This window comes from Phascolarctos cinereus, unplaced genomic scaffold (assembly GCF_003287225.1).
Source record: "Phascolarctos cinereus isolate Bilbo 61053 unplaced genomic scaffold, phaCin_HiC Scaffold_726;HRSCAF=1367, whole genome shotgun sequence".
In the NCBI taxonomy this organism is placed as follows: domain Eukaryota; kingdom Metazoa; phylum Chordata; class Mammalia; order Diprotodontia; family Phascolarctidae; genus Phascolarctos; species Phascolarctos cinereus.
Window position 1 is genome coordinate 424,837,541 of NW_027556098.1, and position 27,259 is coordinate 424,864,799.

Consider the following 27,259-nt stretch of genomic DNA (forward strand, 5'->3'; position numbering starts at 1 on the left):
CCTGGGGGGGCTGGTGGCTGGGGGGGGTCTCGGGGTCCCTGGGGAGGCTGGTGGCTGGGGCGGTCTCGGGGTCCCTGGGGGTCTGGTGGCTGGGGGGGCCTCAGGGCCCCCCAGGGGCTGGTGGCTGGGAGGGTTCTCAGGGTCCCTGGGGGGGGCTGGTGGCTGGGAGGGTTCTCGGGGTTCCTGGGGGGCTGATGGCTGGGGGTTCTCGGGGTCCCTGGGGGGGCTGATGGCTGGGGGGTTCTCGGGTCCCTGGGGAGGCTGGTGGCTGGGGGGGATCTCGGGGTCCCTGGGGGGGCTGGTGGCTTGGGGGGGTCTCAGGGTCCCTGGGGGTCTGGTGGCTGGGGGGGCCTCAGGGCCCCCCAGGGGCTGGTGGCTGGGAGGGTTCTCAGGGTCCCTGGGGGGGCTGGTGGCTGGGGGGGATCTCGGGGTCCCTGGGGGCGCTGGTGGCTTGGGGGGGTCTCAGGGTCCCTGGGGGGGCTGGTGGCTGGGGGGTCTCGGGGTCCCTGGGGGGGGCAGGCTGCCTACCTGGCCAGGGCAGCCTGGAGCTCCTCCTCCTTGCGGCCCAGCTGGGCACGGAGCTCCTCCGCCCGGCGCTGCTGCTCCAGCATCTGCTCCTGCAGCTCTGAGCTCTCCCCGTCCAGGCGCCGCTTGGTTTTCTCCAGCTCTTGGCGGCTTTTCTCCTCCAGCTTGAGCCGTTCTGCAGGGGGAGGGGCCCAGAGGGCAGCGGTGAGGGTGTGGAAGGGCCTCTCCACACCAGAATGGTGGGGATCCTGGGCCCTGAGAATCCAAAGGAACACAACCTGGCCCGTGTGAACTGGGGCACAGCCCACAAAGCAGGGTCCCACCCAAAGCCAGGACCAGGCTGGCCGCCATGGGACCGGGCCAGGGTGCCCAGATCCGCCAGGCCCCATGGCGCCATTAGCTCCTTGAAGTTAGGAGGGAGTGTGCCAGGGGTGGGGGCAGGGGGAAAATTAGGAGGAAAATGACAGGAATGTTGGAGCTGGGGCGGGGGAGGCTCGGGACACAGAACACGGCGTGGCAGAGCTGGGGGGGACACAGAACACGGCGTGGCAGAGCTGGGGGGGACACAGAACACGGCGTGGCAGAGCGGGGGGGGACACAGAACACGGCGTGGCAGAGCTGGTGGGGACACAGAACACGGCGTGGCAGAGCTGGTGGGGACACAGAACACGGCGTGGCAGAGCTGGGGGGGGACACAGAACACGGCGTGGCAGAGCGGGGGGGGACACAGAACACGGCGTGGCAGAGCTGGTGGGGACACAGAACACGGCGTGGCAGAGCTGGGGGGGACACAGAACGTGGTGTGGCAGAGGGAGGCACACCCACGCGGGGTGGGGCGTGTCTCACCTTCCATGTCGGCCATCACGGCCTCATATTTGTGCCTGAGTTTGCTAAGGCTCTTCACCTTTTCTTCCTCTTCAGCCGCCTGGGAGGAGAACTCTGCCAGACGCTCCTCTAGCAGCCGCCGCTCCTGGGGACACAGGGGGAGGCATGTGTCAGCGGGGCTCCCCTGCCTGTCCTGGGCCTCCAGTGATGGGGAGCTCACTACCATCCCCCACAGGTCCGCAGCAGCAGCAGCCGCTGCTTCCTGAGCTTGGCCTGCTCTAACCCCCTGATCTTACAGAGGAGTCAGCGGAGGCACGTGGCCCACCTTGCCCAGCTTGGCGTTCTGGTCCTCCAAAAGCAGCAGATCCTCTTCCATCTTCTTCAGCCGGGCCTCAGTGGTCACCTTCTCCAGCTGCAGTTTCTGTCGGGCCCCCTCCTCTGCCTCGAGGTGCTGTTCCAGCTCCTGGGGTGGAGGGAGCGGAAGAGTCACCACAGCACGGGGCTGCCTCCCACCTGCCTCTCGGGTGCCCCTGCCCTGGGCGGCCCACCTTCACTCTGTAGGTGGCCCAGCTCCCTACACAGGTGGTACTGGTCCTCCCGCCCCACACAGGTCATGCCCACCAAACAAGAGGGAAGCCAGGGAGAGGGACTGAAGGAGGCTCCCAGGTGAGGCAATTCCCTCCGCTGACACAGGTGGAGACCTTCTCAAAGAGCAGTGAGTGGCCATGTGACTGGCCAGGGTCACACAGAGGCAGCACTCGAGGCTGGTCACCTGCACATGCTGCTGCAGCCGCTTCTTGTCCGTCTCCAGCTGCACGCTACGCTCCTCTTCCTCACCCACCCGGGCCTCCAACATGCCCACCACCGTCTCCAGCTCCTGCTTCCGGGCCGCCAGGCGGCCCCGGGTCTCCTCGGCCTCGGCACACAGCTCAGCCTCTGCCCGCAGCTGCTCCGAGAGCCGGGCTCTCTCCTCCTCCAGCTGAATGAGGGGCAGGGGAGCAAAGGTCAAGGAGGTGGCAGGTCCACTGGCCCCAGAGGCACTGCCTCTGATCCTGGCATTCGAGGCTTTCAACAAGGGAGCCCTGGCTTCTTGGGCCTCATTGCCCGCCCCTTTCTGCACGTAGTACCGGGTTCCTGACCCTGAGCCTGACATGTCATTACCTGTGTCTGGCTCTGCCCACGTGGTCACCCTGTTTTGGAACCTCTCCTCTGAAGCCTTCCCTCCTCCCCACCCCTTCAGTTCTCCCATTCTTCATTGATGAACCCTCCCCAAGCCTGTGTACATGCAGGGTCACACACACCCTGGACACACCATCACATGTGCAAGGTCACACTCTGACAACCTCAGGGTGAAACAACATCCCCACTCTGCTCTAGAATCTCCCATAGCTCCCTATGGCCTGCAAGGTCTCCAGTCTTCTCCTGATGGCTCTCTACCTCTGTGCAGTGATTCCCACCCGATAATCTCTGAGCTGTTCTCTCCCCATCTGCCAGACGGGGCATTTCCTGGGCCATCTGTCTGCTGTGGTCCTACCATTTTAGACCAAGCTGAGGGCCCCAGGTTCATCCCTCTATGGACAGAGAGGTCACTACCTATACTGGTAGTGACCTCTCTGATGGTGAGGGCAAGGGGGCCAGGCTCATCCCTCCATGGACAGAGAGGTCACTACCTATACTGATCACTCTGATGGTGAGGGGAAGGGGGCCAGGCTCATCCCTCTATGGACAGAGAGGTCACTACCTATACTGGTCAGTCTGATGGTGAGGGGAAGGGGGCCAGGCTCATCCCTCCATGGACAGAGAGGTCACTACCTATGCTGGTCACTCTGATGGTGAGGGGAAGGGGGCCCAAGCTCATCCCTGTACCTCACCTGGTGCACTCGTTCTTGGAGCTGATCCAGCTCACGGGCACTCTGTTGCTGCAGCTCTTGCACCTTCTGGAGCTCCTGGGCCCGTGCCTGGAGTACTTCATCCTGGCGGGTCACCTGAAGAAGCGGCTTCACCTGGAGAGGGGGAAGGGAAGGTCAGAGGAGTGAGGGGAGAGCAGAGAGGAGGGACCCTGCTATGGGAGAAGGGCCAGACAGGCCAGGGTCTAAGAGCCCACACTTCTCCATAGCAATGCTTTGGAAAAGGAAAAATAAAGGACTTGGGTGGGGGTAGTTAAAGGACACCTCCCCTGCCCACTCTGAGAGGCCTTGTACCCTCTGGGCATGGCTCTTCCTATCTCTGGGCCTCAATTTCCTCATCTGTAAAATGATGGTGAGAGGGGGAGGGACTCTAAGGGCCCTTCCAGGTTTATGTCCAGAAATCCCAAACTTTTGTCAATTGACCAACAAGTATTAATGATGTACCAGGTGCTGGGCTAAGCTAGTCCTGCCCTGCTGGGGCTTTATGCTCTAATGGGGCCAACAACACGTGGGCAGAACTGGGAGCATGAAAGATACATACAGAAGAGACACAAGGTCACCTCAGGGGGAGGGCAGCTCCCTCGGCTGGCTGGGGGGCAGGGAGCAGAGGGCAGGGGGGCAGAGGCTCGAGGTCACCTCAGGGGGAGGGCAGCTCCTCGGCTGGCTGGGGGCAGGAAGCAGAGGGCAGGGGGGCAGAGGCTCGAGGTCACCTCAGGGGAGGGCGGCTCCCTCGGCTGGCTGGGGGGCAGGGAGCAGAGGGCAGGGGGGGCAGAGGCTCGAGGTCACCTCAGGGGGAGGGCGGCTCCCTCGGCTGGCTGGGGGGCAGGGAGCAGAGGGCAGGGGGGGCAGAGGCTCGAGGTCACCTCAGGGGGAGGGCGGCTCCCTCGGCTGGCTGGGGGCAGGGAGCAGAGGGCAGGGGGGGCAGAGGCTCGAGGTCACCTCAGGGGGAGGGCGGCTCCCTTGGCTGGCCAGGGGCAGGGGGCAGGGGGGACAGTGGTGAGCACCCTCTGTCAGCTAAGAATGGAAATGAGAAGGCAGGCTGGGGAGGGGCTGTACTCACACCTGGAGGGTGTGTGATACATTACAAATCCCTGTCTGCCCAAAGTCTAGCTGTGCCACCCACAAGCACTAGAAGCTCCATCTCCCCATAGACAAAACGGGCAGCGATTGGGGCTGGACTTGGGGAGAGACAGAGGGGCAGTGGAGAGAGCCGAGCTCACATCCTGCCTTTATTCCTTGCTATCTGCCAGGCCTCAGTGTCCTCCTCTGTGAAATGGGGCTGATTTCTAGGTCCCCCCCTCAGCTCCCCACAGGGTGGCAGGATGGGACAGTCCCTCACCTTGGTAAAGAGGCGCCACCACTGCCAATGGCGGAGCTTGAGGTAGGCGGCGCAGTTCCTCTGCATCACCCGCAGGGCACTCTGCTGCTGCTGGCGTCTGTGGAAAGCCCTGTGGGCCCAGGGGGGGGCTGGCTCAGCCCACCTGCCCGCAGAGGCTCAGGAGGGCACCCGGGGGTGGAGGAGGGCACCCGGGGGTAGGGAAGGGCACCTCATCTAATACCCTCCTTTGAAACAAGATGGAAGTTACTCTAGACCAGATAAGGTGGTGAGCTGCCCGTTTGTTACCTGCTGTCATTGGATAGATTCAAGCCCCAGGCTCCCGGGCCCCTCATCACACATCCTTCCCCTCTCCCCCGGGGCCCTGGCTCAGAAATGGGGGAGGCCCCTTGGGGCTCAGTTGCCTGTGGGGAGCCCTTCAAGGGCAGAAAAGGGATCGAGCCAGGGCATCCCGAGTAAGCCAGCCTTCTGCCCACCTTCGGGCCAAGTATCCTCGGGCAGCCGCTTGGAAGGACACGATGATGTCTGTGATCTTGAGGTCCCGCTCTTCCTCCAACTGGGCCAGGACACCGGCCCGGAAAAAGATTTTGCTTTGGCCGACACGGTACAGGTTGGGGTCCAGCTCCAGGGCCTGGATCTGGGGCGGGGAGCATGGGGAGAGTCAGTTGGGATGGGGTGGGGTGAAAGGTGAGGAGCCCCGCCCTACCCTCCAGGCCAGCCCAGCCCTGCCCCTCCATACTTAGCACACTCAGGCCCCGCCCCAGCCCTTACCATCTTCTCGCAGGCCTGTTTCCCATCCATGAAGCCCTTGGGGATGGCATTGGGAGTCAGGATCTCATACCTGCCGAGTGAGCCGAGGAGAAGGGAAGGACAGTGAGGTGGATGAGGAGGAGAGAGGGCCGGGCACCTGGGAGCCCCCCACCCCCATGGCCAGCAGGACCGGCTCCTTCTAGCCCAATCATCAGCCATCCAATACACCCACCCGCGTAGGCCTTCCCTGCCTCGGAGCCATTAATTAGGAAGCTTTGAGCCCAGAGCAAGGACTTGGGGTCTCGGGCAGCCTAGCTGGCAACTTCCTATTTGGACAACTCTGTCGTTCGACGTTGTGGCCGGACTGTGATTTGGGGGTCAGGGGAGAGAGCCCCTTTCCCCACCTGGCCGTGTCTCCCAATGGTGGCACCTCCCAGAGAGGAGCCGCAGCAAGGCCACCAGTCAAAGGCCAAGGGCGTTAGAATATCTTCCCAGGGAGTGCAGGCCTGGATGTCCCTGTTACCCCACCGTCTGGCTAGATCACCGCCCCTCCTACCCCTGCCATCCCTGGGAGGGCCATGAGGAGAGTCCCCTCTCCTCCCACCAGCCCCAACCAGCCCCTTCCCTCGGCTCCAGCCCCGCCACGGCCCACTGCTCACCTCTGCCGAAATTCCTGAAACAGGATTCGATTGGGGAAGCCCTGGCGGCAGATGCGGATCCCCTCCAGGACCCCATTACAGCGTAGCTGGTCCAGCACCAGCCGAGGCTCCAGCTTCCCTGCCTGGGACAGGAGAGGAAGTCAGGCTGGAGCTGGGGGCAGGGGTGGGGGGTGGGGAAGAGAGCCCCTGGCAAAATTGGCTGCACAACCTTAGACAGCTCCCTCCTCCTCTTCTTCCTCCTCCTCCCCTCCCCCTCCCTTCCTTCTTTTCTTCTTCCTCCCCATCCTCTTCCTTTCTTTCTTTTCTTCTTCCTCTTCCCCCTCCTTTTCTTCTTCCTTCCCCTCTTCATCTTCCTCCCCCTCCTCTTCTTCCTTCCACTCTCCCACCTCATCTCCCCTTCTTCCTTTTCTTCTTCCTCCTCCCCCTTCCTCTCCCTCTTCTCCCTTTTCTTCCTCCTCCCCTCCTCTTCCCTTCCTTCTTTTCTCCTTCATCCTCCTCCTCCCCTCCCCTTCCCCCTCCTCCTCCTCCTTGCCCCGACCCTGATCAACTTTTCCTCCCTTCTTTTCTCCTTCCTCCTCTCCCCTTCTTCTTCCTCTTCTCCCTCCTTCTCTTCCTCCTCCCCTCCTCTTCCCTTCCTTCTTCCTCCTCCTCCCCCTCTTCCTCCTCCTTCTCTGACCCATGGTCATCCTGGCCTCCCTCAGCAGTCAGGGCTCTCTGACCCTCCTCGCACAGACAGTCTAGTCCACAATGTACTAGTGCCTCACGGGTGGGCTTAGAGGCTTGCTGCATACTGTGTGAGGGCCCTGTGACTGCAGAGGAACGCCTGGAGCGTGGGGCAATGGCCACCAGAAGCATGACTGGCTGGGATGTGAGGCTGAAGCCAAGACAATCTACTCCACTCGGAACAAAGATCGTCTTACTTTCAGGTTTCAAAAATTAGCTTCACCAGCCAAAGACTGAGGAAGCCTCATTAGACATTACAATGAGGTGACCTCTGTAAAGCACCTTGCTTATAGAGCTTAAAGCGCTACACAAATGTTAGCTATTAGTCTTATTATTACCATAGGTCATGTGAAATGGAGGTCGGGCTCTTAGTGGACCCCAAGCTCAACAAGTTGCAGCCTCTCCAGAACGTCCCTGAAGGCTCCTGATAGAAATCCAACAGGAGCAGGGGCCGGTGGGAGTGGGGACTCAGAGCAGGAAGGGGTCTTAAAGACTTTACAATTCCACCCTGACAGGTATGAAGGGGGAGGGACAGGATTTGAACATAGCCCCTGACTCCAAACCTAGCTTTGCTCCTCTACGGCTTGAACCTGGGGGTGAGTTCCAAAAGCATGCATTAAGCCCCTGCTGTGTGCTGCCAGGCTCTGAGAGGGTTCTGGGGGCCAGAGGCCCACATCCAGGACGGCTCGAGGGTCCCAGGCGCTCACCCTCTTCTCGTGGTTGGGGATGATGCAGCGCACAAAGCTGGGGTTGGTGTTGCTCAGCGTGGCCATGAGCCGACTCAGGGACTCCTTGTACAGCTGACCCACTGTCCGGAACATGCCGCGGCGCGGGCGTCCCCCAGGTGCACCCCCGTCCCCGAGGCTGCTCACCTGCTCCAGACCCACGATGCCTTCCACTGCAAGGCCGGGCCACAGAGAGACAGGAGTCAGGGAGACCCGGAAGGGGCAGGGGTCACCCCAGAGGGCAGGGCCAGGGCCAGGGAGGCACCCGAAGAGAGTGACTTAAGTGACTTAAGCCACGAGATAACCTGAAATGGGCTACTGGGAGACAGGGTGGGGGCGGGGTACTCCAGGGTCTTAGGGTGGAGGGGAAAGGTAGCTGTCAAGAGGGGTGATGGGGAGGGTCACTCCCAGAGGTGGAAGAAGGAGGGAGGGAGAAATAGACAGGCAGAAAGACAGAGACAGGGATACAGAGAGAGGGAGAGAGAGAGAGAGAGAGAGAGAGAGAGAGAGAGAGAGAGAGAGAGAGAGAGAGAGAGAGACAGAAAGAGAGGGAGAGAGAGAGAGACAGGGAGAGAAAGACAGAAAGACAGATAGGAAGGGAGGGAAAGAGAGAAGGAGAGGGGAGAGAGAGAGAGGAGGGGAGAGGAGAGAGGAGGGAGGGAAGGAGGAATACTTGGCGGGGCGGTCAGGGTTTGGCCCCATATGGTGGAGGACATATAGTCACACACAAAGCCTTCCAGGAGCTTCGATGAAGCCCCCGTCCACGTCTGGCTCCGAAGTCTCCTGTCTCACGGCTGCCAATGGCTAGGTGCCCTCTTTTCCTAGGCTAGAGGTCTGCTTTTGGAGGTTCTTTCTAGAGGCTCGGCATGGCAGTGTGTCCAGGACCTACGGGTTGGGGTGGGGGTCAGTAGGGGCAGTCAGAGGCACCCTCCGGCCGTCCTCACCGTCCTTCCAGATCTCCGCTGTGAGCTTGTCCGTGCTCTGGTGCAGGAGGGCTGCGACGCTGTCATTCAGTGGGTCCATGTTTTTCATCAGCCACTCGTTGGCCTTGTAGTCCACCTGTGGGGAGGAGAGGGAGGCGGGGCAGGGGTCAGGCTCCTGCCTCTCAGGCTCAGTCACGTAAGGATGGAAGTGCTGGAACTCCTTTCTACCCCTCCCCCCAACATCCGGACAGTATAAAATGGGATGGGGGGGGGGCCTGTCCGTAATTGGAATCCTGGGCTCACTCCCATCCGCTATCACTGTTCTCTCCTTCATTTTCAGGCATTACACACGCCCCTTCCAAGTAGATGGAGCTCGCTGGGGTCAGCCTGGTTCCCCATTGCCCTGGCATACCACACACGTGCTCACACACGCACATATACATTCACGCGTACACACACGTGCACGCACCTTCCCGGCGTAGTGCAACACGCTGAAGTCCGCCTGGTCGCGCAGCTGCCGGGGCCGCTGGAACTTGGGGTGGCTGCCCTGCTCTTGGGCCACCTTCTCCACAAAGGATTTGTCCGTGGCCTTGGGAAACCAGCACTCCTCGTCCAGCAGGGCCAGGAGCCCCGGGGGGGGTTGGCCTGGGGGGGGAGGCCGGCATGGGGTCAGCGAGTTGGGAGCCCCCCCCAAGGCCCTCCTCCCTCCTGGCCCCTCTTCTCCCCCCAGCAGCAGCAGCGGCGCTCACGGGCCTCTCGATGAGGTCAATGCAGGGCTGCAGGTCGAGGCCAAAGTCCAGGAAGGTCCAGGGGATGCCCTCGCGCTGGTACTCCTCCTGCTCCAGCACGAACATGGTGTGGTTGAAGAGCTGCTGCAGCTTCTCATTGGTGTAGTTGATGCACAGCTGCTCAAAGGAGTTCAGCTGCAAAGAGCGGCCTGCCAGGTGAGCGGGCGGGGCTCGAGAGTGGATGGGGCTGGCTGGTCAGGGGGAGGGGCCAGAGAGTGGGTGGGGCAGGCCAGGTGGGCGGGGCTGGACAGCCAGGCCAGGCCCATCTCCCCCTTAGCTTTTCCACCACAGCATGAAGACAAGGACCCCAAGTCCTAGGCCTGCTAACGGGACAAGTATGACAGGTGAGGGCCACAGAGGGCACGGGGAGGGAACAAGGAAGGAGACATAGACTTCCTAGCTGGTGACCCCTCGGTGTGGTGAGGGGGAAAAGCTGAGAAGTTGAGGCCTGGGTGGGAGGAGGCCCAGAACAGGCGCTGAGGACAGCCAAGAACAGGGCAGGGGAAGGCCCAAATCTCACTTGGAAGATCTCGAAGCCAGCGATGTCCAGGATGCCCAGCAGGAAGGAGGCCCCCTGGCGAGGGCTTCGGTCCAGGGCACGGTTGAGGCGAAGCACAAGCCAGCGAAAGAGGCGCTCATAGGAGGCTTTGGCCAAGGCTTCCAAGGCGAAGTCAGCCTGTGCGCAAGAGAGGGCCCAGAAGGGTTGGAGACAGGATGGAGTCAGGAGCCACAACTGCGCCGTGACCACAGCAGGAGCCATCAGAGGGACATCTGAGCCACACAGGCCCTGAGAGGCCTTTCGGGCCAACCCCCACCCCCAACCTGGGGAGGCGTCCCCTTGACCCCAGGCAGTGAGAGCCCTGGGAGAGGGACAGAGATGGGAGGTGGGGCAGAGACAGAGGGGGTGAGAGAGAGGTCTGGGGAGGGATGAAGACAGAGAGGGGGAGGGGGAAAGGGACAGAGACGGGGGAGAGATGGGACAGAAGAAACAGAAGAGACAGAATGGAGGAGCATGAGGGGTTAGAGGCAGAAAGGAGACATTCTCAGAGGGCTTTTGTTTAACCCCTACCTCCCACAACACCCCTCACATGGGGTCAGTCACAGTCCTCTCCCTCCTTCCTCTGGCAGCCCATTCCATGATGGGACAGCTCTCAGTGGGGAGGAACTTATTCCTCACCCTGACCAGAAATCAGCTCTTTTCCCCCAGGCACGCGCCCTTTCCTGTCTTGCTCCCTCCCAGTTCCCCAGGGTGCCCTTCTCCTGCCATCCCCTCCCTCCACCCACCCTGGTCGGTACCTGCTCCTTGGTCTGAGCCTTCTGTACATAGTCACGACCAACCTTGATGCGGGGGGAGAGCAGGGCTCGGGAGAAATCGGTCACCCCCAAGCCCAGCAGACGGCAGAGTTTCTGGGCCGCTGTCAGGGAGGAAAGAAGCAGGTTAAGGTCTTGAGCCCTCTTGGAGGAAAACAGGTGGAGAAATCTTTCATGACTACACCTAAGGGAAGAATTTGCTTTTTTCTTTGCCTGAGATTTTATTTCTTTAGATGTATCTTTTTAAAAAATTGACTTTGGTTCATCTGTAACCTTTTCCTCCCCTCCCTCCCAATAAGGATGTTAAAAAGAGAGTGAGCATTCAGCCAAATGGGCTGGTCCTGCCAGCGTGTGCAGAGCCCCTGCTGCACAGACAGGTGAGAGGCACATCTTCCTGATAACAGTGACCTTCTCTGGGCTCATCAGGCAGCATTTCAGCATCTTTGTTCTTTCCACTGATGTTATCCCCACCATCACTCTCCTGCTTTCTCTTCTTTCTGTCCATCAGTTCTGATACACCTTCCTGGGCTCCAATTTTCTCTTATTTTTGGTTTCTTATGGTGCAGTTATTATTGAATTACGCCCATGTGCCCCAACGAGTTTAGCCATTTTAGGGGAGGAATCGTTTACCAAACAAAGGATAGAGGAGATTGCAGGAGATAAAAAAGATCATCTCATCACAGCAGATAAAAAAGCTTTTGCACAAACAAAATCAGTGCAGCCAGGATAGGGGCCACTCTAGTCTAGGGGAAAAATTACATAAAATCTCTCTGATAAAGGCCTGATGCAGGGAAATAATAAAACATAGAAGACCCAGAGTCATTTCCCAATAGGTGAGTGGTCAAAGGATATGAACAGTTTCTCAAAAGAAGAATTGCTAACTTATCAACCATAGGAAAGAGATGGCCTCCAAATCACTAGTAATGAGAGGAGTATGATTCAGAATACTTCCGAGTTTCACCTCCCTGTCAGTGAACTGGCAAAGATGGCAAGAGATAGGAATAGTGAAAGTTGGAGAGGTTGAAGAAAGACAGGGACACTAATACATAGTTGGTGGAGCTCTATATGGTGTGCTCTTCTCTGGGTACTCCACAGGCTGGCTGCCCTGGTCATCTGCTCCTCTCTGAACATGACCAGCGTGACTCCATCCCCACTGTCGGCCTCTGCACTAGCTGTTCTTCTACCTCCTGGCCTCCAACTGTTAGCGTCCCTGACTTCTTTCAAGCCTTGACTCAAGTCACCATGTTCAGAAGGCCATCATGGTCTCTGAAATTGTTAGTGATGCCTCCTCTAAGGTCACCTTCCATCTGCTCTGTATTGACATGCTCAGATTTATAAATGTTGTCTCTCCCATTAGAAGGAAAACTCCCTGGCGGGTGGGGGGGGAGGGAGGAACTGTTTTTGCTTTTTCTTTGTATCCCCAGAACTGGGCACAGAGGGGGCACTTGTTGACTGACTGGCTAAAGCACCCCTATCCTTTGTTCTTCAAACCCTCAATAAAGCCAAGGACAGAAGCAGCTAGGTGATGCAGTGCATAGAGCACCAGCCCTGGAGTCAGAAGGACCCGAGTTCAAGTCCAGCCTCAGACATAGAACACTCCCTAGCTGTGTGACTGGGCAAGTCACTTCACCCAATTGCCTCACCAAAAAGAAAAAAAAAGCCAAACACAGAATGAAAAGTACTATAAATACCAAAAGATTCCTAGTAGCACTTTGTGGTAGTAGCGAAACCTAATTCCGACTTTGCCCCTAATGGGGAATGGCTAAACAAATGGGCAGGTGGCTGAGTGACCTCTTGTACCAAAAGGAGGACGAAGTGAGGAACTCAGAGAAATGTGGGAAAGGGCATACAAGTTGATACGGCCTGTACAAGTACGCAGGGCTAGATAAGCAAACTAGACCAGGACAGCCAGGCAAAGAGAACAGAAAGAGTAACCAAATAACCCTCCAGGCCAGCAGCCCAGGAGCCTGCTCCTCTCCAGGGGTCAAGGTGCGTCTCGGCTTTGCCTGCCTGTTTTTTGGGTCCAAGGGCAGGCTTGCCAGGCGGGAGTGGGAAGGCTCTATTCAAACACTGATGCACCAATCAGAGGACTTCAAACATCCGTCCAAAGGGGCAGAGAATCTTGGTGCTTTGTGATGCTTGGGGGTCGCTGGGAAAGCCTTTTGACATTTTAAAATGCCGTGACACTTCTCAACCCTGTTATCATTGCACACTTTTATCAAGGACTTGACTGGATGTGTGGAACACACACACACACACACACACACACACACACACACACACACACACACACAGAGGGAGAGGCCCCAGGGGCTACCTAGGTACAGCTAAATGTACCAGCTCAGGGATTCCAGCTACATCAGCCAGATGCTGCTTGAACACTTCAAGTGACAGGGAGCTCACTACCCCCAAAGTCGACGCTGTCTCCTAAAGCACCTCTCAGACCCTCATCCCAGTCACTGCCCCCTGGCAGCTCCCTGGGGCTACCTGTGTTGTCTGGCATGGTGGCCTGATCTGAATGTCTCTCTTTCTTCAGGGAGATGTTTCCAAACTGGAGAACAGCAGATACCACTCGTAACATGGCTGTGGGAGTTGGGAGAGAGAGGAGCTGAGCCACGCTGTCCCCTGGCCAGCTCCTCCCCAGTTCTGCCCAATACTCTGGCCTCAAAAATCTCATTGTTGATCTCTAAAGGCTCTGCCCCTCCTCTGCCTAGCTCCTCACACCTTCCTGGGGGACCCTTCTGCAGGGGTTCATCACTGTCCCTTCACCCCACCTGCAGGGGCATCCCAAGGCCCCATCCTGGGTTCTTGCCCTTGGTGAGCAGGGCCTGGTTCTCTTTTGTGCACATGGAATGTATGAGAATGAAATTGGGCCCCAGGCCCCTGCAGGCTGTGACCTGCCTCTGCCTCTCTCTCTCTCTTTAGCCACCTAACAGGCCCAGCAGGCCTTCACTGCCCCTGCTCCCAGATCTGACCCCAGGCCCCCTCGCTCCTCCTGAGTGCCGCAGGGCGGCCCAGGCCTTGGTCCAAGCTGCCTGGTGCCCATCCCCCATCCCCCATCTGTTGGGTCAGGTCTTGAGGAGCTCAGACTGGAATGCCAAGTGTCCTTCCTCAGCTACTGAAGAGCCCTCTGGGCCGGAGGTGGGAGGTGGGGGAAGCTGGGAGCATTCCAAAGGCCTGCTCTTTGGCTGGCCACACCCTGCCCTCCTGGGGTGGGGGACAGGCAGGCACCTGCCCTGATGGCGAGACACTACCAACGGTCAGCCCCCACCACGGTCCTCCAGCCTCTGTCTGAACACCCCTGCCAAGAAGGCCCGAGCCCTGGGGCTCAGCTGCCACCAAGACTTATTCTGGGCCTCTGCAGGTGGGCACTGCCTTGCCCAGCTAGCATCCGGCTAGCCCCAACCCAAGCTTCGGCCCGGCCTGGACATCAGGACCTGGGAGGATGTGCCCTGCCCTCTGCCTCAGCCTGTGGCAGATCAGCTCAGACGCCTCCTCTCTGCTGATCCCCCAGGAGTTAGTGAGTCCCCCGGGTCTGGGGCCTGTCTGTGTGGGACATGGGCTCCTGGAGGGCAAGGCTGCCTCCCTCATAGATCTGTGTCCCCACTGCCTGGCACAAGTAGGTGCTTAATAAATGTGCTACCCCTGGGGCCAAACAAAACAAACCTACTTCTCCTACACAGCCCAGTTCATCTCCTCTCCCTGAGCGCTTTACAATCATGGTAGGTGTTGTGGAGCCATGGACACATATTGAGCTGTGGTCCACTAAGACCTTCAGGTTTTTTCCATATGACTAGCACTCTAGCTAAACTTCCTCCATTCCCATGCTCCATTGCAGCCTTTTATAAACTCAGCTTTCGATCACAATCGTCAGCTTGCTTGGTTAATTGCCATAATTGTTTTTTATGGGAACAGCACCCCAGGCTCTGCGTGTAGAAACCAGTCTGTCTGTAGGCGGACTGCTGAGCCCTTGGAGATAGCATGAGGCTGAAGGTCCGGAGACCTGGGCTGGGTCCTAAAGCCAGAGGAAAAGCCAGAGGCGCCTATGGGCCCCCAGGGGAGCCGGCAGCTCTTGGAGGAAGACAGAGGAAGACACCCTCACCTGAAAAATGGGCAGGGCCCAGCGACTGACACCTATGACCTGAAATGAGCCAGTAACATGTGGGCCTCTGCGCGTCTATGAAAACAGCCCTATCAACCTCGCAGAAAAGCCCAAGGAAGTCAGTTTTAGAAACGGAAGTGCTCAGGTCTGGGAGAGCCAAAGAAGCCCAGGTGATTCTAGCTCTAAGCTGATGTGATGGAGTCTCTCTTTGCCTCAGTTTACCCCTCTAAGACTAGGGCCAGACAAGTTCCTCTAAGAGCTGGCCTTTCCAGTTTTAACTGAGCTGCTCTACACCACCCCCCAGGGCCTGCGACAGAGCTGGGCTGAATTAGTGTTTGTTGATGACTGATAGACTCCAACCCCAACTCGGGGCCAGTCTGGGCCTTGAACCATGTCTCTGGCTGGGGTTCTCTCTCTGTCTCATGCTTCTTTCCAAGTCAATACTGCAGGGCACCATGGGAAACATGGCCAATGTGGAGCCATCAGACTTGGGCATGAAACCCGGGCATCACGCTGCAGCTGGGTCCCCTCCTGCTGGGAGTTGCCTCTCCTGGGGATGTTCTGTTCAGGCCCGGCAGATGGACCGGAAGCCAGTGCCCCAGCTCAGGCCCCAGCCCCACTCACAGACAATCTCCTCGTGGGTAAAGCCCAGGACACGCAGGGATTCCAAAGTCTCGTGGAACAGCTCGCGATCCTGGCCTGGGGATGAAGCTGGCCCATTGGTGAGGAAGCGATACTCGGAGCACGGCTGGAGGAGGAGGTCCTCTGTGGCAGAGGGGAAGGGAGCAAAAAAAGAGGGTGTGGAGTGCGGAAAGGGGAGAGCCTCGGCCCCCATCTCTGAGGGGCTGGGGCTTTGGAGAGGAGGAAGAAAGAGAATCCCAGGGTCAGAGGACAGAGAACGAGTGCGGGGGCTCCATGGAAGGTCTCAGATCTGGCCTAAGCCGGGAGGGGCCTGAGAGCAGAGAACGGGGGGGAGGGCATTCTTCTCCGGACCCCACTAGCCCTTTGGTTTTATGGGGCCCCATCCTCCCTATGACTGCGTACTGGGGAGGAGGAGCCCACGGACCTTTCAGCTGCTCCCCGGCGCCCCCAAGGAGCTGGTAGAAGATGTGGAAGCTGCATTCGTCTTTGGCCTGCCGGATGGCCCGGGACTTCTCCAGCAAGTCTGGGGTGAGGGCGGTCAAGGAGCCAGGCCACAATGACCCCACCCGAGCAAGCTCTGTGGCTGCCCCCCATACTGAGCCCCCAGATGCTCCCCACCTCTGCCCCTAGCCCCTCTCCCTGCTGCCCCCCCAGCCCTCCTCCCCGCTGCCTCCCACACTGAGCCCCCAGATGCTCCCCACCTCTGCCCCCAGCCCTCCTCCCCGCTGCCCCCCACTCCAAGCCCCCAGCCCCAAGGATACAGGTCTCGATGTTGGCCCCCACAATGTAACCCGCCACATCGAAGTTGATCCTGATGAATTTGCCCTGGGGCGGGAGAGAAGAGGAAATTGGAGACTGTCTCCGCTGGGCTGGCTCTTCCTCCCTTCTCTGCCTGCTCCCACTTTCAGGGAAGGCCTCAGCCCCTTGTGGAAGCCCCCCGCCCTGGGTGACTCCCCAGGCCCGCTGCCTCCTCCCCGGGATCCGTCCCCCGCCCACCCTGCGCGGCTCCCAGGGACATCAGCTTCTGCTCTGCCCAGCCCTGGTCCCCCACAGGGGGGTCGGAGACCCGGAGCTCCCACCCGCCGGGGCCCCACGGCTCACGAAGCGAGAAGAGTTGTCATTCTTCACGGTCTTGGCGTTCCCGAAGGCCTCCAAGATGGGGTTGGCCTGGAGCAGCTGCCGTTCCAGCTCACCCTGAGGGGCCAGGGACAGGGGTCACCGGCAGGCTGAGCCGGGGTGGGGGTGGGGGTTGGGGGAGGCCGTGGGGTCAGGGCACTGTGGGGGGGTGGGTCTGGGCAGAGGGAGGCCGCTACTCACATAGGCCACCATGCTGGCAGGGGTCTGGGGAATTCACAGGAAGGCAGAACACAGACCCAGCACACGGGAACACAGGACACGGACCAGGACACGGCAAGTGGAACACAGGACAGACACACGGAGGGCCCCCATGGTTAGTTGTTCACGCTTTAGGTCCGGGAGTACACAGCCCTCCTCATCCTGGCATTCAAGGCCTCCACTGGCCACCTGGTACCTTGAGCTCATTTTTCTTCCCTTGGGCCAGGAGCCTGTCCCTGGGCATCTTTGTGAGCCCCACTCATTGCACCTCTTCTGAGAGGCCTCCCAAAGCTCCCATTTCTTGGGGCTCCTCCTCTCCCCCTGATCCAGACCCACTCTGCTTCGGGACAATCATTTGTGCCCTTGTCCCCCACAGGGCAGAGGTGCCGCTTTTGGGGGCCGCAGGTCCCGGCCTCTCACTCATCCCACAGAGGGCAGAGGTGTCGCCTTTCGGGGCCCCCTGGTCCTGGCCTCTCACTTGTCCCCCAGAGGTGCCACCTTTGGGGGCCCCTGGGTCCTGGCCTCTCATCCCCCAGAGGTGCTGCCTTTGGGGGCCCCTGGGCCTTGGTCTCTCACTCATCCCCCAGAGGTGCCATCTTTGGGGGCCTCCATGTCCCAGCCTCTCACTCATCCCACAGAGGGCAGAGGTGCCACCTTTGGGGGCCCCTGGGTCCTGGCCTCTCACTTTCTGCCCTCGGAACCATCACGGCCCTATCTTCACAGCTCTTTGCGTGCTACAAGGCTCGTTACCCCCATTTTACAAACGAGGAAGTCGGAGGCACTCCAGGATTTTTTAGAGGTTCCATGGCTCCTAACGACCAGAGAGCCCCTTCCTCTCCCCTGGCCCAGAAATGATGGATTGAACAAGTCACGGGAGCAGGCCCCCCTAGCTAAGGAGGCAAGAAGCCAGAGTGTGGCCCAAATCTGGGCAAATCCCCGCAGCTCTGGGCCTTGGACTCCCCCGCCCTCGCAGAGCAGCCAGCTGCTTTCAGGGCCTCGGGGCTGAGGCTGCACTGACTTTCAGGCTGGGGGTGGGCTGATAATCAGAAAGCACCAACAGGCGACTTTAAGGCCAAGCCAGGGCTCACTGCGGAGCCTCAGGGAAGCCCCTTACCCATGCTGGCTCTCAGTTTCCCCACCTGGACCACGAGGGAAGGTGGGCAGAGGAGAGCCGAGGGAGGTGCTGCAGGGGAGAGTCCAGGAGGGAAGGGGCAGGAAGCAGGGCCCTGAGGTGGGAAGGCTAAGGACCTGGATGGACAGGTCTTGGGGGGGGGGTCTGGGGCAGAGGAACCCGGGGCCTGGATGGGCGGCGGGAGGGAGACTCACCGGGGCGCCCTGCTCCCGCCGGCCCTTCGGGGACGAGGCCACATGAGCCAGGTACTGAATGACTTTCTTTGTGTTTTCTGTCTTGCCAGCCCCAGACTCGCCTCTGAGGGAGAGGCAGCAGGGGGAGGTCAGCAGGCCTCACTCCCCCCTCCCCAAGCCATCCCGCCTCCCTCAGAATCTGGGGGTGGGGGTCACTCACGTGCACAGTATGGATTGATCCTCCCGGTCTGTAGGGGACAGAGACAGATGTCACTGAGATGCTGCTGACAGCCCACAGGCCTGGCAGCTGACCCCCCTGCCCGAACCCCAAGTCCCATGAGGCCCCATAGACTGGGCCCAGGCCCAGTTGAGGGACCTGGGGTCAATCTCTGCCCTGCCTTGGTTTCCCCCTCTGCGAAGCAAGGGGTGTAGGGGATGAGCTCGCAGCGCCTCTGCAGCTCCCCTGTCCTGTCCTCTATGGGCTGCTTAGCTAGACAGGATGCCTGCTGGCTCCAAGGACCTGCCAGGCTGCCGTCACCACAGGGGTCTCGAGCAGCCGGCCCTCTGGGCTGCCCAGAGCTTGGCCTCGAGGCACAGGACTAGGCCTCAGTGAGCCTGGCCAACGTGGGCACCGGCTTTGCTCAGCTATGCGTGCTCATTTTCTTCTTCTCGTGGGACACAAATTAAATGCTTGCTAACTGAAAAAGATTTTTTTTAAAAGCTTCAGTCTTTGTAGCTCATCCAGAGTCTGGGGAAGCGCCCTGGGCACAAGGCATAGGTCCACAATGGGACCCTAAGCTCCTCTCCCGCACTGTCATTGAGTGTGGAAGACTGCCCTGTGTGTTCTGGCCAAGCAGCCCCTGCGGAGGAAGCCCCTCTGCTGGGAAGGTTCCTGGGTACAGACACACGAGGACCCTCTGTCACGCACACGTGTGCACACACGCGCACACACGCACACAGGAACCCACCAGCCCAGGGATGCCCAGCAGCTAAGGGGCAGAGCTGGGATCTGAGCCCCCGGGCCAGCTTCTTTCCCATGCCTCACAGCCTCGTCCTCCCAATGTGGCCTGGCCGCAGCAGGGCAGAGTGGGCCCCGGCCTGGCCCTCCCATCTGGCACGATGCCTCTCCCTGTAGCCTCAGACCAGGCTCATTTCTTAGGGTGCCTGCTCAAGCTCTTGGCTCACGCTGACTTTCCTGACACCATTTTTCTCTTCCAGAGGTCTTTGGGCAGCATCTGGAAAGCAGTCTGTACTGTCAGCATGGCCTTGCCGTTCTGACCCCCAAGGACGCTGCTGCTCATGATCCGAGGCCCGGCCCTCGCAGGGCTCTCTTCCTCTCTGTGCCCCCTCGTCCCCGCCCCCATCCTGGGGCCAGGCAGAGCAAGGGTGTTCTAGACACCCAGGGAGGGTGCGGCCTCCGCTGCTGCCATTTGCCACAGGACATGCAGACAGCTGCAGAGGCTGCTGGGCTCATCTAGGCTCTTGGGGGGCCCTCAGGCCTGCCCCCTGTGGCCCGCTTGCCTCACTTTGGGGGTGACCCTCCCACCTGACCTTGCAGCATGCTGCGGTAGGCCCCCTCGGTCACCGCATACACGTGGGGCGGAACCTCGTGGCGCTTCTTGCCGCGGTACATCTCCACGATGGCTTCCGTATAGATGGGCAACTGCTTATAAGGATTGATGACCACACAGAAGAGGCCCGAGTAGGTCTGCGGGGAGGGAAGAGAGTCAGAGAGGGTCCTGCTCCCCAGGCTCCAGCCTGAGGCCTGGACTTGGCCGTGTGGGTCTGGCTCATCGATAAAACGGAGGTGATTCAGCCGTGTTCTGTGACCCCTCCCAGGTGACTGAGAGGAAAGGGGGGGAGCACACAGCAGGTGCTTAATAAATGCTTGTCGAATGTATGAATGAGTACAGATCTGAGCCTGGAATTTGGCTGGTGTTGATTAATGACAGCACATGCAAAGTGTTTGGCCAACCCACAGGCACCATGTCAACACGGTGTTCAGCAGGCCCTGAGACCAGAGTGACCCTGACCATGCCCCTCCTAGACCTTGGGGACCCCTGGGGGGAAGGGAAGGGAAAGGGAGAGAAAAGGAGAGGGGAGGGAGAGGAGAGGAGGGGGGATGGAGAGGAGGAAAGGGGGAGAGGGAGGGGGAAGGAGAGGGGGAGGAGGGGGGGAAGAGGAAAGGAGAGGGGGAGGAGGAGAGAGAAGGGGGGAGTGGGAAGGGGGGAGTGGGAAGGGGGGAGGGAGAGGAGGAGGAAGGGATGGTGAGGGAGGGAAAGGGAGAGGGAAAGGGGGAGGGGTGCGGAGGGGGCAGCGGCCAAGGTGGGGAGGGAGGAGAGCTGGAGGGAGGCCGCTCCTGGCAGAGCCAGAGCAACCGGTCGGGTGGGTGAGGGGCCCCACCCTGGGCCTGGCACCCAGACAGATCTCACCATCCTCTCTTCTTGCAACCCCCCCCACCTCTCAACGCCTGTGGAGGGCGGGCCCGCCCACCCACATTCCCAGGCCAGGTAGCTCATGCTTGGTGGCGCCTCCATGAGGGGTGCCCCCCCAAGTGCCGGGACGCGTTAGCCTGGGCCTGGGGGTTCAGGAGGCCTGGAGCCGGCCTGTCTCCCTGCAAAGTCATGGCCAGATGGGCCCAAGGATGAAGAGACAGAGCCGCCTTCTCAGCCTGTCTCTTGCCTACTACACAATATCCCCCCCACACACACACTTAACAGATCAAGAAACTGAGGCCCATGCTCTCTCAATGAGAGAGGGGGAGCTTCCTCCTTCCCGGCCTCACCTGCTCCCAGGGCAACACCCAAGGAAGCATCCAGAATCTGAGCCTGGCGGGGACCAAAGGGCAGGCTGGGATGGCCACACCCAGCATCAAGGGAAGCCTGAGTCCCCAGGGTGGAGGGGGAGGGGAGAGGCGGGGGCCCTTCAGCCTTCTTGGTTTCATAGATGGGCAGCTGAGGCCCAGAGCTCCAGGTGACCTGCCCAGGTCAGCCCCGGCCTCCTGGGGGCCCCAAACCTCAACCCCCCTCCTCTGGTCACTCAAGGCGTCATCTGGGCCACCTCTCCCTGGCCTCAGTTTCCCCATCTCCAAAGTGAAGGGTTTGGATAGGGTGGTCTCGTCCATGAGCATTAAAGTGGCTGGCAGGGGCAGCCAGCCCTGGATGAACCACAGGCACATCTGTATCTCCTCTTCCTCAGGTCAGGGCAGGTGGGGGCTGGGCCAATGCCCTGAGACCTCCAAAGCAGTCCACCGAGGCGGAAGCTGGGAGGATGTCATTCCCCCTTTCTGCAGGCACAGACTGAGGCCCTAAGAGGTCAGAGGTGTCCTGGACAGAGGCAGGGCTCAGGCATCTGCCCTCGGAGCACAGAGGGGCCTCCACACCGCTCCTGGGGGAGACTGAGGCCAGCAAGGGATGGCCCAGAGGCATGAGAGGGAGCCACTTTACAGCTAAGGATCAGAGAGGGACAGATTCTTGGCCTGGGCCTGCAGAAAGCCAGAGGCAGAGTCGGACCAGCGCTGGGTTCTGGCAGAGGTATGGACGGGAGCGGGCTGAGCCTCACCCCACAAGCTCAGCTCCTGGCCAGACGGGATCCCCACTTCCTGCAGAGGTAGCTCTGCTCAACCCCCCTCTTTTGACGGGCAGAAAAACTGAGGCCCAGAGCAGGGAATTCTGGGAGTTGGCCAAGCTCACAAAGGGCAGAACCAAGCCAGGTTTTGAATCCAGAGCTCCCAGTGAGAGGGATGGGGAGAGGATAGAGGGAGGCCCAGAGGTCTGACACCTGGGGTCCTGATCAATCAATCCAATTTGGGCTTGGGCCCTGGGGACAAGCTTTAGAGGCTGGACACACAGCTGGAGCATGGGGAGCTCCTGGGAGGGGGGAGAAGGCGGACATCTGGGGGCACACTCACATAGATGAGGCCAGAGTAGTATCTCTCCCGTAGGTTGTGCAGAACGGAGGCTTCATTGAGGCACGTGAGGTCTGCCATGTCTTCAGCCTTGCTGAACTTGGGAGGGTTCATGCGCTGGACCTGGTCCCTCGGCAGCCGCAGCCGGCGCCCGCTCTCTGCCAACTCCACCTCCACCTCCTCGGGGCCCTCATCCTGCAGGGCGGCTGCCTCAAAGCCGTGCAGCTCGGATGGCACCCATACCAGGCGCCGGGCGGCCCACTCCACCTGGGGGGTGCCCGTGCTGCTCACCTGCCCAGGGCCCGAGTGTGGGGTGAACAGGAAAGGCTGGGCTGCCTCGGGCACCGGGCCTGCTGCCTTCCGCACCGTGCTGGCCGCAGCCATGGCCTGTGGGCAAGAGGAGGCCGTGAGGAGCCAAGCTGGGCCAACCCCCCCACCCAACGGAGGGGATACCAAGGCCCAGAGAATGGCAGGGCCTCAACCAGGGTCAGAAAGCAGGCGTCCAGGCCAAAAGGGCCCTCGGAGACAGAATGAGGCTGCCAAGGGGCCTCTGTCACCTTCCCAACAGGGGACTAGGCCCAGAGAGACAGCTCGGACAGCCCCATGGGAAGCACCAGCCAGCCATGCACCCTTGAGACCAGTGATGCCAACCTTGGGGCCTCCCCCATCTCTGTGCACCTGCTCATGGACCCCTGATGTCACACATGCCCACCCCTGCCCCCGCCGCCCTCCTCCCGGCAGATACTCTCCCAGCCTCAGCACCCAGCCGGCTGCCCTCTATCCTCCTCCTGTGACCGGGATGCCCCTGTTCCCGCTGCCCTCCAGCCTCACCACTGCCCTCTATCCCCCCAAGCTTGGGGGCTACCTCCAGTCTCAGCCCCCATTAGGACCTCACACCCCTAACTCGGATGCTCCAAAGCTCCAGCCTGTGGCCCTCACACACAGGAGTCCCTGCCCCACCCTCAGGCCTCAGTTTCCTTCTCTGTAAAAAGGGAATAATTCTACTGGCAAGTCCTTCCCCTCAGAGGTACATCCTTCTGAGTGCTGAAGTCGTTAGCTATTATCATTCCAATTATATCATCATCATTAATCCGGCTCTCCCTTCTCACCTCTGGGCCCCACCCCAACTCTGCCCAGGACCCTGGCGAGCCTCTACTCCCTCTGCCCACGTCGGTCTCCGCTCTTTCTTTCCCTCCAGGCCCCCCCTTTCCAGCTGCCCCCAGATCTTCTGTCCTTCCCCAGTCACTGATGGAGTGCCCATCCCTGCCTTCCTGCCGGGGTTCTGGGTCTCCCCAGGGTTCTCAGCTCCTTGCCTGCTACCCCAGGCCTCTGAGGGCTCACCTCAGCGTCCCTCAGGGCCCCACTCAGCCTGCTTCTCTTCGCCTCCATCCTGGAAACTGTAATCCCCGGCACCCCTGGCAAGCAGGACACACCTCAAGGCCCAGGGCCTTTGACCAGGAAGACTTTCGATTTTCCTTGGGATGTGCCCTCCTCCCTTGGCCCCCCGCCTCACTAGTGCCTCTGGCTCAGGAGACACGGGACCGCCTGCCCAGCCCCACCTGCTTTCACAGATGCCCAGGGCCTGGGCCTCGCCCCTGTCAGGCCTTATTACTTGTTACTCAGGTCACTGGGCAAAGGGTGGGGGCACACTTTGACTCAGGGCAAGAGGCATCAGAGTCTCTTTCTCCATAAGCCACCAGTCCCCAGGACTCAGCTACCCCCAATTCATACATTCAGCCTTGTTCCTGAGCCCCCTTCCTCCCTCAGGGAACCTGGCATCCTTGCCCTCACCATGGCCCCCTTCAGCCTCCTGACCCCTCCCCCTTACTGTGGCCCCTTCCTCCCTCAGGGACCCTGGCATCCTGAGCCTCCACCTGATAACACTCAGTTATCCAGCCCCTTCCCCCAACTTAGACCCATAACAGGGAGCCCTAAGATCAGGGGATTTTGAGCTGGAAGAGAGCTTCCTAAAGTCTCCCTTTAGTGCTCCCTCCTCCCCTCAGCCCATCAGCCCATTGCCTCGCTGGCCTGAGGAGGGGGAGGGGAGGAAGGCTGGTGGCCCAGGAAACACTCAAGCTACAGAGGGCGTGCAGGAGCCCCGCCCTGCCTGGCGCTCCCAGCCCGGCCCACATTAGCAGGTGTCCAGACGTGAGCCAGTCTGGCCAGAGCCTCGCCCCTGCCAGAGCTCAGGGGCTGAGTCAGGCCTGGGAAGACTCCGGCCTCTGTCCAGCCAATGGCTGCTGCCCTTCTCTGGGCCCAGCCCTGGCCCCTCCAGCCAGCAGCCCGGTCCCCTTCGGGACAGGCTCCCTGCCCAGGCTCAGAGACTCTGGCATCTTGCCTTCCTCTCCCTCGCCTTCTGCCTCCACTGGCATCCTGGCCCCTGGCCTCCCAGTCTCAGCCACTAAGCCCGGCAGCCCTGGGGTCCTCAGGGACCCAGGCCACCAGTCTTCCCTGTCCCCAGCACCCCCCTCAAAGCACACACAGATACACACAGATACACACCCATGCCACACACACACACACACACACACACACACACACACACACACACACACACTCTACTGCTCAAAAACCTGGGCACTCAGGCTTCTCTCAAGGGCTCAGGGGGCCCCCTCTCCCGCCACCGGGGACAAGAAAGGAGCTGACCTGGAGATACCAATGGAAGGAAGGAGGATCCCCCCGGCTCCCCTGCCCAAGCGAGAAGGGACCTGGGCCCAACAGAGCTTGTGTGTGGTAAGCACAGATGTGGATCCTGGGCTAGGGATAAGCGAGGGTCCAGGCCCTCAGCAGCCACTACCCTCCTGCATCCCCTCGCCATCTCCCACCCAGACCAAGGTCCAGACCCCTCAGAGGGCTAGGCACTCAGCCCCAAGGTCCCTTGAAGACCCTAGCATATGCCCTCTGCCAGGCCCCTGCCAAGTGTCCCACTCCACTCAGGACCCCACACCCTCAGCTCGGCGTGCCCCTCTCCCTTAGGGATGCTGGCACCCATCTCCCCAGCTCCAAAGTCCCAAACAGCCAGGTTGTCCCGCTGACTATTGCCTCTGTTCCCCTCCCCTGAGCCTTAAGGAGACTGTAAGGGAATGAAGGAGACAGGGAGGAAAGGAGGCTGAATGTCTTAGCTTGGGGGTCCTGGGCCAGAAGGGCAGGGTCCAGGAGTCGGTACTGGGGGGGTGGAATATGGCATGGACTAAGTCATACCCTGGCCCTTGTTAGTAGACCAGGTCAGAACTTGCCACCATCCCATCCCCCAGTCCTTCCCACGAGGCAGGCATCCTGGAGTCTGGCTCCCACTTCGTTCAGTGAACTAACTGGGTGACTCTGCCTTTGCCCCCAGCCTTGCCCCGAGGCCCCCAGTCTCCCCACAAACTGCTGCCACTTCAACCCTTTGGCACAAGGCCCCTCAGATGCTCAATAACCTATGGCCCCAGCTTACTTGCTCTCAGAGTGTGTGTGTAGGGGGAGGGTCATAGGGTGCTTAGCCCAAGAGTATCTGGTTGGAGGTCTGGCAAAAAGAGGGGGGACAGGGAGTCGCCTGGTACAGAAGGAAGGGAGGGGTCACTGGCAGAAGAGAGAGGGGAGGGGGAGTTACCTGGCACATGCCAGGGGGTAAGGGAGAGGGTCCTTGGCACTGTGGACAGTTACTGGGTGTTTGTGTTGGGAGGGGCATCATCTGGAGAGGAAAGGTGTGGGAGAAGGGGTTTGTATCCTGGCTTGGGGGGATTACTGCCCTGTGGTAGGTGGGCTTAGTGAGGGGGATGAGTAAGGGCAGGGGATTAGTCAGGGCACTAGAGGCTTCCCTGGGGGGTTACCTGGGGGAACAGGTAACTACCTGAATCACTGTAGAGGTTGCCTGGCTAGAGGAGGACACTGCCTGAAAAGGGGGGGGGTGTTACCTGGTGCACAGGGTTAATCTCCCCTACTTGGAGAGGGGAGTTGTGGGGGGCAGTTGCCTGGGAGAACAGATTGCCTGGCACACTGGAGGGTTACCTGAAGTAATCAGGGGATTGCCTGGCACACCTAGAGGTTACCTGGGGGGGGGAACAGGGGGTTACCTGGAATGCCTGGGGGATGGCCTAGCAATGAGGGGGTTACCTGCAGTATCAAGAGATTACTTGGTGTTCCTGGGGGTTACATGAGTGTGCAGAGTATTATCTGGAGCAGGGGTCGGCTACCTGGCATACTTCGGATTACCTGGGGAACAGCATCTAAACTGCCTCACCTGGGGGAGCTGCCTGACACACCTGAGGGGTTTCCTGGGAGGAAGCAGTGGATTATCTGGACGGAGGTCCCTGGGGAACAGGTGAATCACCTACAAAGAGGGCTGGGGGGAGTAGGGGATCACCTGGAGGGGGTATTCACTGGGGGTGGGAGAGGGGAATAGGGGCTCCCAAGGGAGCAAGGCATCACTGGAAGGGGGGACAGGAGATAACCTGAGGGGTTTCCAGCTGGAGCAGGAGAGCACTGGGCACACCTGGGGATATTACCTGGGGAGAGCTACGGAAGGGGGAGCAGGAGATTACTTATGTACCTGGGGGAAATCACTGGTCACACCTGGGGGATCACCTGGGCACGGGAAGTGCAGCTGGGGGCTCCCAGGGGAGTGGATCACCTGACGCACCTGCAGGTGGGGACTGGGGGGGGGAGAAACCAGGAGATAACCTGGCATAGCTGAGGGGGTTCGGAGGGGGGAGCCGCAGATTACCTGGCGCACCTGGGGGAATCACCTGGGGGGCTCCCGGGGAGGGGGAAGGCAGGGCATCACCTGGCGCGCACCTGGCAGGACTGCCCTGCTGGGGGGCTTCCTTACCTGCGGGGAGGGGAGGGCGGGTTACCTGGAGCCCAGGAGGAGAGGAGCAGAGGGATCGCCCAGGTGCGACAGCGGCCTCCTGCCGGGCTAGGCAGACGTGACGTCACGGAGGGCGTGGTCACACCTGCCAGGGGCGGGGCCGGGCGCTTGCGGCCTTATAAGGGGATGAGGCAGGTGAGGCAGGTGTGCGGGGGCGGGGCTGAAGTCCCAGGGGCCAGCCGCCGCCGCGGGGCGCCGGCTGCGGGCTCGGGGGCCTGCCTCGGCCGCCCGTCCCCGCCTGTCCCCTCCTGTCCCCTCCTGTCCCCTCCTGTCCCCTCCTGTCCGGCTCGGGCTCGGGCTCGGGCCTGGGCGCAGGGAGGGGCGGGGGCGCCGGGAGCAGGTCTCCTCCAATCAGCGTCCCCCGGCCCGGCGGCTTGACCAATCAGAGGTTGGAGGAGGGAGTCGGGCCGGCCCGCGGCCAATGGGAAGTTCTCGAAGGATTCGGGCCGTGGGAAAGCCGGGGGGGCGGGGTGGAGGGGGTGGGGGCGGGGCTAGGCTTTGGACGGGCAGCGCTGCCCGCCAATGGGTGTGCTCGGGGGCGGCTCCCCCTCCCCCTCGGGGTCAGGCTCAATGGACCGCTTTGTGCGAGGAATGAATGGGGGTTATTGTAGCTGTCCGAGGCGGGGACGCAGGGCTCCCTGTGGGGC

The 27,259-nt window shown here is 60.7% G+C and overlaps 1 protein-coding gene across 1 annotated transcript in view; it reads right to left on the minus strand.

The window, feature by feature from the left end:
* Positions 1-23,197, minus strand: part of MYH14 (myosin heavy chain 14) — a 39,392-nt gene extending 16,195 nt beyond the window's left edge. Inside the window, exons 1-26 of the mRNA XM_078146443.1 lie at positions 23,105-23,197; positions 21,767-22,150; positions 19,408-19,564; positions 18,077-18,104; positions 17,878-17,980; positions 16,534-16,557; positions 16,318-16,410; positions 15,978-16,041; positions 15,641-15,739; positions 15,199-15,339; positions 12,960-13,055; positions 10,458-10,576; positions 9,682-9,837; positions 9,119-9,296; positions 8,843-9,018; positions 8,395-8,509; positions 7,433-7,623; positions 6,003-6,124; positions 5,365-5,434; positions 5,070-5,230; positions 4,597-4,705; positions 3,222-3,353; positions 2,123-2,329; positions 1,676-1,813; positions 1,372-1,495; positions 529-700 (exon numbers count right to left, since the gene is read on the minus strand). Of these exons, the coding sequence (XP_078002569.1) occupies positions 529-700; positions 1,372-1,495; positions 1,676-1,813; positions 2,123-2,329; positions 3,222-3,353; positions 4,597-4,705; positions 5,070-5,230; positions 5,365-5,434; positions 6,003-6,124; positions 7,433-7,623; positions 8,395-8,509; positions 8,843-9,018; positions 9,119-9,296; positions 9,682-9,837; positions 10,458-10,576; positions 12,960-13,055; positions 15,199-15,339; positions 15,641-15,739; positions 15,978-16,041; positions 16,318-16,410; positions 16,534-16,557; positions 17,878-17,980; positions 18,077-18,104; positions 19,408-19,564; positions 21,767-22,150; positions 23,105-23,152 (3,407 nt within the window). The 5' untranslated portion in view covers positions 23,153-23,197. The remainder of the gene's footprint in view (positions 1-528; positions 701-1,371; positions 1,496-1,675; positions 1,814-2,122; positions 2,330-3,221; positions 3,354-4,596; positions 4,706-5,069; positions 5,231-5,364; positions 5,435-6,002; positions 6,125-7,432; positions 7,624-8,394; positions 8,510-8,842; positions 9,019-9,118; positions 9,297-9,681; positions 9,838-10,457; positions 10,577-12,959; positions 13,056-15,198; positions 15,340-15,640; positions 15,740-15,977; positions 16,042-16,317; positions 16,411-16,533; positions 16,558-17,877; positions 17,981-18,076; positions 18,105-19,407; positions 19,565-21,766; positions 22,151-23,104) is intronic.
* Between the last annotated feature and the right edge of the window lie 4,062 nt (positions 23,198-27,259).